The sequence below is a fragment of the Lineus longissimus genome, chromosome 12 (assembly GCF_910592395.1).
Source record: "Lineus longissimus chromosome 12, tnLinLong1.2, whole genome shotgun sequence".
NCBI lineage: Eukaryota > Metazoa > Nemertea > Pilidiophora > Heteronemertea > Lineidae > Lineus > Lineus longissimus.
In genome coordinates this window covers 14,712,884-14,723,663 of record NC_088319.1, presented here as the reverse complement: position 1 = coordinate 14,723,663, position 10,780 = coordinate 14,712,884, and the positions used below count along the sequence as shown (strand labels likewise).

At 40.3% G+C, this 10,780-nt stretch overlaps 1 protein-coding gene across 6 annotated transcripts in view; it reads right to left on the bottom strand.

Moving 5' to 3' along the window:
* Nucleotides 1–2,022: 2,022 nt before the first annotated feature.
* Nucleotides 2,023–10,780, bottom strand: part of LOC135497079 (multiple epidermal growth factor-like domains protein 6) — a 77,350-nt gene continuing 68,592 nt past the window's right edge. For 5 of the 6 annotated variants that reach the window (XM_064786780.1, XM_064786786.1, XM_064786782.1 and 2 more), the window contains one exon: nucleotides 2,023–7,374. In XM_064786780.1, the coding sequence (XP_064642850.1) occupies nucleotides 7,316–7,374 (59 nt within the window). In that variant the 3' untranslated portion in view covers nucleotides 2,023–7,315. Of the gene's footprint in view, nucleotides 7,375–7,645; nucleotides 7,713–10,780 lie in introns of all 6 variants that reach the window. The other variant, XM_064786781.1, reaches the window with a different exon arrangement.

The window sequence follows — 10,780 nt, the reverse complement described above, 5'->3', positions numbered from 1 at the left end:
TTCCCTGTGTCCTCAAAAACTATTCAACTGTGACGCCGTCTGCCCAAGGCTGTGTTTCATTACTATTTATGACAACACTAGTACTTCTTAGTGACAAGAGATTAGCCAAGTACCTTTGCCCAAATCTACCTTAAGAACACCTCAGTCCAAGTAGGAAACACATGTCAAGTGACCTGTGGCCCTCTTTACATCATTCCCATCTGCCACTAGTAGAGCATCTATTTCACTGAAGGAGCCTACTCATGGCCCAAGTGTCTGTCTTGACTCGAGTAGCCTCCTTGAAGTAGTGTACCTCGGTTAGCTGATCTAATGCTCAAGTTCAGTACTTGGAGCCTCATCTCACTGTACACCTGAAGAAATACCAAACCTGATAGCAGAGGTGAAGTCTTGGACAAGGGGGAGTCAGTCACATGTCAGGACAAACAAGGAACCTCACAGTACAACTGAAGACAGGCGCAACCTGACAGCTTAGACCATAGTCCTCCACACGGCCTGGTGGAGGATGAGACAGCCACATATCGGGACAAAAAAGAACCTCAACCACACTGTACACCCGAAGACAGGCACAACCTAGCCACTGAGACCATGTCTTCCATTTGGCTGAAGTGGTGGAGGAGACGACCATAAGACAGGACCAAAAAAGCAATCTATCTCACAATCAACCTGAGGACAGGCCCAACCAGACCTCTGACACCACGTCTTCCGCTTGTCTTGGAATGGGGAGACAGCCAAAAGTCGACGGGAAAAGAGCCTCTACCTCACTGTACTGGGATGAAGTCGTCGGCTCGGCCTGGGAAGAGGAAGAGACAGCCACAAGTCAGGAAAAAAGAGCCTCTATCTCACTGTACAACTGAGGACAGGCTCAACCTTCCACTCGGCCTGGGAGGAGACAACCACCAGTAAGGATTGAAAAGACGGCCAAAAGACACTCTATCTCACTGTGCAGCTGAGGACAGGCTCAACCTTCCACTCGGCCTGGGAGAAGACAACCACCAAGAAGGATTGAGGAAGAGACAGCTAAAAGAGTCCTTATCTCACTACAGTTGAGGACAGGCCCAACCTGACCACAGACACCACGTCTTCCGCTTGTCTTGGGATGAGGACACAAAAGAGTCTCTATCTCACTGTACACCTGAAGACAGGCGCATCCGGATCACAGTGACCACATCTTCTGCTCAGCCTGGGAGGAGAAGACAGCTGCAAGACAGGAGGACTCTGCCTCACTGTACACATGAAGATAGGTACAACCAGACCGCTAAGACCAAGTCTTCCACTCGGCCTGGGAGGTGGATGAGACAGCCACAAGTCACGACAAAAAGGGGCCTCAACCTCATTGTATACCCAAAGACAGGCACAACCTGACGATTAAGACCACGTCTTCTGCTAGTCCTGGACTGCACACCTTAAGACAGATGCAACCTGACCACTAAGACCATGTCCTCCCATTGGTTTTGGAGGAGAAGATAGCAACAGCTTCGGATAAAAAAGAGCCTCTATCTAACTGTACACCTGAAAACGGGAGCAACCTTACTACTGAGATCACGTCTTCTACTTTGGCTGGGAGGAGGAGACAGCCACCAGTAAGGACAAAAAATAGCCTCTACCTCACTGTACACATGAAGACAGGCCCAACCTGACCATGGAGACCACGTCTTCTGCTTGGCTGAGGAAGAGGAGGGACACAGCAGTGACTCAGGACAAAAAGAGCCTCTACCTCACTGTACACCTGAAGACAGGTGCAGCCTGACCACTGAGATCATGCATGTTGTGTGCTTGGCCTGGGAGGAGACAGAAAAAAGAGCCTCCATCTCACTGTACAGACAAAGACAGGCACAACCTAACCACTGAGACCTCGTCTTCCACTCAGCTTGATCAATTTCGTCATCATGATTGTCTTTATCTCTCTGGTGAGGGACAAGGCCGGTCCGCTGCATTTGGAGTGTACTTCAAGTAGGCTTCGTTAATATCCAAGTATAGGTCGGTTACGTACATAATCATCAAATAAAAGGCCACAACAGATCATTAATTTGAAATTATTTTATTTCCAAGATGAAAACTTTCATTGTACAGACATAAGACCTATCTTACTGAATACATTAATATCATGCCCATATTTGGCGAAGTAAGACTGGACAACTCTGGTTGGCCTGACACATAACAAAAGTATACCTTCCAATGATGGAAACATCTGGAAGCTACAGTTAAAGCCATTTGGAGCCACTTTTTGACTTGAAGCAGCAATACTCAAACATTTTAGAGGAAAACTTTACTGTGTGCAAATATATCAGAACTGTCTGGCACGTTGGTACGTCACGTGGAACCATGAAGCTAACACGCTAGCGTCATGGTAGAACTTTTCATCTGCTGACATCGGAAGAGAGGGACTGCAATTGTGCTGCAATAGAGTGGTTTCATATGATGTCATCACTGGCCATGTTTGAGGGAAAGACAAAAGAAAGCAAACCCAAATGACCATGACAACATTTGATTCAGTTAAGTCAGGTATGACAAATCATTGTTCTGCCCTCAAACATGGCTGACCGTGAGAACACATTATATATATATCTCCCAATAGATGTTCCAGTACATGGTATCTGAGGACATCTTGAATGCCGATGTGGGTGGGGTTTTAGAGGGTAGTATCAAACCACATAATGGAGTCATACAATTCCACTCCGAAGAGATTCCAGCCCTTGAAGAAAACAAAACCTGGCTAATGCTACTCTGAGCTTGGCAGGTTGAGACGGACTGTTCATTTCACCCAGGTCTGCCTTTTGTGAAATCTGAGTAGGTCATCAAATATATGTGAGCTTCAGTAATTGTCCCTTTAGGAAATGAAATCTTCTGATCTTTTTGAAGTTCCTATTTGTTAGTATTCATTTATTCTTCCCAATGTAGGCCTTGTGTTCATAATACCACACCCCTGTTTATGGTTGAAACAACAATTTGCCAATAAGGGGAGAATGTAGTATATAGCTGTTGTATTCATCGTGTGGAAGTGGAATTCCCTCTTTATACCCAAATACCTTAAGTCAAATCATTTTTGCTACGATATGTATTAACCCAAGAGATACATAGTTACAGCTGAAGCACAAATGTGACTGTTCTAGAGCATACTGGTACATGTAGCCTGGGGTAATGAATTCAATTTGTTGTGAATGACCCAACTGAATAGGCCTACATCAACAAAACAGTGCATTTACAATCCTAAGCAGGTACATAGATTCTTGCTATCAGGAAAACACCATCCCTAGTCATTAAGGGGTGAGGTAGGAGGCCTAGACTGATCCTTGTACTCTATGAACATGTTTTATCAAGACTTAGTTTTTCCAGGTCATGGTGTTTTCCTTAAGTGACAATCACTGAGACACTCATTTACATCCAACTCATCATGCATGCAAATGAGATACACTGAATACTGGTATGCAAATGAGTTATATGTAAATGAGATGTATATGCAGATGAGATTCTTCACATGATTATTTAAAACATCAAAATGCACATTTTATGAATCACAATTAATTTACATCTGAATTCATTAAATGACCATGAATCTTAAACCTATTAAGTTACTGCTTCATATATATTTATATATTTTATGTATAATGATATATGGACAATCACATGTCACACCAATTATGTGGCGCGGTCAAAATACTATGCTACTAACTATGTTACTATACTCAGTTATGTGGATTATTGTGCTAATTAACCTATTACAGACCAAATGAATGGCCCAGTTTAAAGTTGGCTATTCACATCCTAGATAAAAACCTAAGACTTTGAGAATGTTTAGCAATGCTTGACATCTGTACCATGAATATTATGACCATTGACTTTCTACACCAAACTTTCACCAGCTGAAGGTTGTCAAAAGGAACCCCAGAGCAGTGGTACTAGGCCTATATGGTTACAGGGCCCAAAGGAACCCCATAGCAGTATTGTTATAGGGTCTATTAGTGCCCCAAAGTAGTACTCCTTACCATCGGAGTTGCTATGGAAGTACTACCCCTTGTTGGTGCCAAATGATCCTCTCAGACCTTCATACAGGGTCAATCGAACAGATTATTTTCATACATGTAGCTGAATTTGGATCTATCTATATTGTTTCATGATATTTACCAATGAATACAAAGGGCAGAGCTGACAGATTTGGAAGACAGTTCAAGAGTGATTTGAAACGTTGCCATGGCAACATAAGTTAATGTGGTACAATTATAGTGTATTAAACAGCCGACAGTACACATTACTGCACATACTTGTAGAGTAACTATACTTGTGCCACTTTACCTTACAAAGTTCCTAACACACAATGTATTTATCTACAGTATTGCTTCTTTGCACCCCTTATACATTAATATTTATTGCTTAATTCTGAAAACAGCAGTTTGGATTCGATAAAACCTCAAGAAATTTGCATAATTTGCATAGAATTGGAAGTTTGTGGAATTTGTCAGGTACAACAAAGGATTTTTTGACCTTTTAGACACAAGTTAGAGAAAAAGTATAAAGCCCATAGGTTTACAGGAAAACTGTCAGTCAATTCTACGTGCAAGACAATTCCATTGCCTGGGGCAATATGCTCATGAGAAAGCCTGAGGTGGCTGAGTGCTTGCACGAAGGACTGATTGTGGCAGCGGGATGTCACTTGACTACCCCAGTTGCAGCATACTGTTCATTATCAATATTATTACTACTTGTGAGGTTACTTCTCTATTAACTATGAAATTGCTGAAAGTTGCAACCACTTCAAGATTTGTTAGACAGTGTTGACAATGTTAACTGATTAATTAAGATAATTTATGCGTAATTACAGTGTCCTAATTATTACAAGTAGTCATGTTGATATGTTAACCCCTTGCACACTGAAGACATGTCTGCCGAACCAAATACTGCACTACAGTAGGAATCTGTCACAGTTTCTGGCTTTACACGCTTTGAGGTCAGTCACAATTGCTGAGCCAATCGCTTACATTGAAACTTATCCTACGCCTGTGAAAACCATGTGATTCCCATAATTTCCTGATGGTTCCCACTGCAGTGGAAACGTAGCTTTAGACAACTACAGACAAACTGGGAAATCGTATATGCGATTGTTTATACCCCTCCCCCTAGAAAACAATTCACATAACCATGAACCTTCAGTGGACAAGAGGTCAATTTTATAAATAGAGATATTTGAAGTTTCTAAACTACAGTCTTAATGTGATACCAATAGATGGTGCTGCAAATGTTCTCTTTCTACCATGGTATATTTTTTGCCAAATTATGCTGTCAAATCTCAGTCTGTCAATAGTGAAACATACCCTCAGTTATTTATCAGCAACAACAAATTGGGTAAAACCAGCAGTTTTCTAAATTTCCTTTTACCGCTGTTTATAAGACCGATGTTCCAGATCCACCCCAGTGCCTGTAATCTCGTGGTTGGGGCTTCGAGTATCTGTCCAACTGCATCTTTGTGAGATGGAGAGGGCGTCTCTCTCCAACAGTTTATAGGGTTCTACCAGTCTCTGATTTCCCTTTACGTTGTTCCAAATTCACCCAACATTGATAGAGCAAAGTAATGTCCTAATAACACCCAGCTTTTAACTTAACATTTCATCATCGAAAGACCTGACTACAACAAGAGATAACAACTGTTTACAGCACCATCTATAGATTGAGACGTAGACTATTAAAACTACTGAGTTAAAACAATATAAAGAATAAATGCATTCTAACGTGAGTTTAAAACATGACGCGAGGCAATAGAACCCATCCACGCACATGAACACCTTATACTTCCTCAAAAGACAGGTCAGGATCCCCATTTTGCGAGTTGTCGCCAATCCAGAGAGTTGTATGTCGCCAATTCGGGACGTCGACCCCGCGATCTCAACTCAATTCGACTTTGCTATGGAGAGATCGCGGGTAGCTAGACACGATCGAGACAACTCACAATAGTGCCTTGCCAGACTGTCCAAGGCCATGCATCTAGTGTCCCCTCTGTGGTTTCTTTCCTTCATATCTCTTCATTATATCACAGTTCACATTTCCCCTCTCCCCAATGATACAGTACAAACTCTATGACTCTTGGATCTTAAAATGTGCTTGTCAAGTCCCCATAGTTTGACTGCACTGCCACACTGTCAGACAAACCTGTAGGGACAGTGAACACCCTAGGCATCACGCCAATACGTTTATGTCTTGAGATCTTTGAAGTTGCAGAAAACAGCTTTTTAACTTCTCAGAGATCAAACATGAGTAACCAGTGTAGCAGGGCTGACAAGCACATCTTTCTTACACCAACCCAACAAGTCACAAGCGACCCCAACCAAACAAGAAGACACCTACAACCTTACAGAGCCTATTTCAGTACATGAGTGCTAGCACAGCAAAATAAACCTTATCATATGCATATTGTGATACAAGCTTTTGTTCCCACAACACTGCTAAAACAATGACTGGATACATGAAGTCGAAACTGAATCTCATAACGATAATTCAAACATTTCAATTCGAGTTCGATTTAAACCGAAAATGATTGTACAACACTTGTTATTAAGGCCAAACACCTTTAGTAAGAAAGTTCTGAATTCAACTCAAACTGAAATATCCCACCAGAAAATATGCTGAGAACCATGTGTCGCTCTTCAAATCTGAGACGCATTAGGCGAAACTGAATTTCAGCGACATCAGCAAATGACTGCTTCCCGAGCAGGTTCCAGTCATTGTCTCACCTCCTTCAGCAGATTGTGCCCGTCAGTGAAGAAGAGTTCAGACATTACATGGAGAGCTGATGTTCATTAGGTCGAATAATGTCTATCAAAACACAATCATTGGATGCATGAAAGTTCAAATGTGCCAGAGTTCAAATATCTGAGGAGGAGAATAGTCCAATAGGCTGGTTTGGGCATCACTTTAAAATCTCTCTCGCCTAATCTCTCCTCCAGGTAAGTCAACCCAAAATAGTTCGAAGTCAAAATGTTTGTCCCAAGCACTCCTCTGAAATGGACTATCGTGCCCACAGACAAATCTCTGAAGCAATTAAGTATTCAACAATACTTTCATTCATTGTTTTTACAGTAACGACTTTCCTACATCTGTCCTAGCGGGCATCAAACCCCTTGAGCCTGCACTCTAACCCGTTACATTTTGCTATCCTCTAATCATGCCAAAGTTCCAAGCCTAATGCAGTGTGTTTCCTTCATACCCTAGGCAACCATATCCAAGGTGTTTCCACAGTATCCTTGACAACCGTATCCAAGGTGTTTCCTTGACAACCGTATCCATGTAATTCTCAACTCTTCTCCCTGCGACCTTGGGTGTTGACCTCTTAACCTCCCAAGTAGCCTGGGATGTCACCCCTCTGTGGACCTACATGTAGAGGATTCCCTGTAAAGGAGAAATTATTGTGTGATAATACAATTCGAATCACCTTTGAAACTTTGGGTGATGAAGTTGATTTACGAAGAAGAAACATAGGCAACTGCCATATAACATCTCAGCTTCCTTTAACCGTTATATCATCAACATATAAAATAAGAATTACTGAAAAACCATACTTTACCAACCAGTAGATCACTGGGTATCAACTGGAAAGGGGATGTACATGTTTGATTTGAAATTCAAACTGTAATCTGGGAACCCTCCTATATATACTTACTGAGTTAATTTTGAGGCAAGTATTTAATCCAGCGCCCGTCTTTTTCTTCTTTCAAGAATTTCAAGAACTTAAAAAGACAAAAAGTGCACGCAAATTGTTACAACACAGTGAAAACAAACAGTTAATCAAACAGAATCAAACAGAATCAAACTGAAAGAAAAGGGATGGAAGGCTGTGAAAATAAGGTTGTCGTTTGTGGTAACTCAAGATGCAATGAAATTAAAAACACATGAATACTTACCAAAAACAAAGAGGAAAAGATGTTTAGAGATGACTGAACTGGTTATTTGTACTCAATCTTTTAATAGAACATGCAAGGGGAGCATGCACCTACCTTATCCAAAAAGCCTCATAAGGTTTTAGTAGCCTATATGTTAGTAAATCTTGGTGGGGGGGGGATTTTGGATTTTTTGTCCATGAAACAATTTTTACATCATACAACATGTTTGTATTGGTAGACAACATTAAACAGTATCTTTTCTTTTTGCCAATCCCCACATCAACAAACTAGTTTTTAACCCTATCAGACAATACCACTTGGGCTAACTAACTGTTTCAAATCCATCGACATCACATAAATAACACTTGTGACTTTGTCTCTAACAAATAACATCACAGAGGCAGAGATAATATTGCTATTGACTCTGACGTAGAACCACGATGATGGCCCCATCACTACAATATCCACATATTCATCTCATTTCTTATACAACTGCCATCAAGACATGCAACAACAGCACAAATACTCACTTACCACTTATATATTACTCACTATCCACTTACACAGTACTCACTACCCACTTATCCACTTACAAATTGACTGGACCAGACTCACAACATCACTGGAGTGCGGCTTACGAATAACTAACTGTCCCACCAAAGTGGAGCTTCTTGCCTCACAGACCGAATGCTTTATGAACTGAATAGGATATCGGTCATCACACGCTGAACCCCTCTTTACTGAGTAAGTGTTAGCAGGACACTCTCCATTTATTGACAATGGTTTTTGTCCCATATGGGTTCTTTCTATGTACCTTTACCTCTATAATCAGGACACCTCCCTACGGTCAGTCCAAAGGGTATGCTCAAAAGGTTATACTTGACAACCGAACCCGCAGTCAAGGGGTTAGTTATCCTCACCAATAATAGCCAGCTTGCAATTTACAATCTGACAGATGTACACAGGAAACATCCTATCAAGCTCAGGTACAGTGCTGTCCAGAAGTAAGATCCAACACTGCACGGAACATAAGTCTGCAATCGGGATGTAATTCAGAGGCAGCTGGATACATGTATGAAATCGGCAATACCTGCATGTAGATTGAGCAGTGGAGGTGCGTCAAATTGTCCTTAGATGTGATTGTAGATTGTGATATAGACGTTCCACAATACATTGGAAGTTACTTCTGAGCAGTACTGTAGTGTAAAAGCATTGACTTCTACCAGGGAGCTTCCCTTTTGTAAACAACAACTCCCGCCATTTTACAGGTTTGACCCAACTACTTACTTTTGTCTAAAAGAAGCAGAAGAGAAGATAGTCAGGTGACTAATCTATAGAATCTGATTGGTGGAGTAATTGAGGTCAAAGGTCATAATTAACATTAAAGGAGAAGATGTTAGTGTTAGAGAAACTAACTCTACAATAGGTATCTTCAATTCTCTTAGATACAGTTTTGAACAAATTGATGAAGAAAATCACCAAAATAAGGTGGTTGCAATCAATTAGATTAACCTCTGTGGCAAAATCTGCATGGGTGTTTCTTTTGTCAAACTGAAACACAACATTTCAGAGTTGGAAAAATACCACTGATCAAAAGCCACAGAAACTTGCAACAATCATACATTTTTCTATGGCCATATCAATTTCATTAACCAACAATAAAAAACACACCAAGATTGAAGCTAATATCACAGTATTATAGTTTCTTCCAGTTCGGTAATGCTATGAAGACAGATACTATAGGGGGTTGTAAAAACTACCAGCTCAAAATGTTCATTGGGAAAATGGGAATATTTTTCAAACATTCAACGAGGAGAAATGTGTAGCTCCCAAAATGAAAAAAAGTAAGGAAGATATGCCCTGATTTTTCTGAAATCCTTGCTTGAAATGATACTTAAACATGTGTTTACTCTGTAAATGAGTGCTGTAGTGATATGACCCCAAATATTTAGGGGAAACTGTAGCCATTTGGTACCAACACAAAAATGATCCAAGGTTGAGTCAACTTTTTAACCATCTTGAGCAGTGAGTGGTAGATACATTAAAAACACCAATAGATTCCAAATAACAACTATCATAGAATGAATGAAGATAAACATTCAAAGATGGCGCCACTTACGCATCTAATTAGCATAAAGTAGGCTGGGTACGTATAAAATAAACCCAGAAATGGCGCATACGATAGTTGATAGCGTTGGGTTACTGGAGGGTGACTCTGTGTTGAGGACCGCACTCACAACCCCAATTCCTGAAATATATTTGAAACACTGCTTTTTAATTGAACACAGTTATCCTTTAGTTAGATCAGTGTTACATTGTGATCAGTGTTTAGGGTGTTCCATCAGTAATTTGGGCAACTTGATCTAAGAGAATTGATGACATTTTGTTGAACAAGATTATGTTAGTTGACAATGCTGGAAAAAGTCATTCAGAGGAAAAATAGGATACTGATTTTGGTAGCAAAGCTGTTGTAACTAAAACTAAAATCAATCAGTGATTGATAATAATTGAGAACTTTTTTAAACAACCAGGCCCTGAACTAGGTTAACCAGTTGGAGAAATTCATAACGTCCAATACATCAGAGTTAGTTTTCATGCTGGGGGTCTTCAAACCACATTCTCATGCACAATGTTATGACATGAATTAAATATCCTCAGATTAACTCCGATGCATCCCGCAATCCCATCAAAAAGCTAAATTTTTAAATTCCATTTGCTTCATTGAAATATTCAAAGATAAGTAACCTAGGCAATAAACTTAACGGATATCTACCATTATTTATTTTCATCAAGTTGATGTGAATTATTACTAACATATAATTGAGAAAAAACACACAAGAAATGTATGAAGATTTTAGTCACAACAGTTTGTGTTTTACAGTGTACATGTAAAGTGTGAATAAAACTTTAAATCG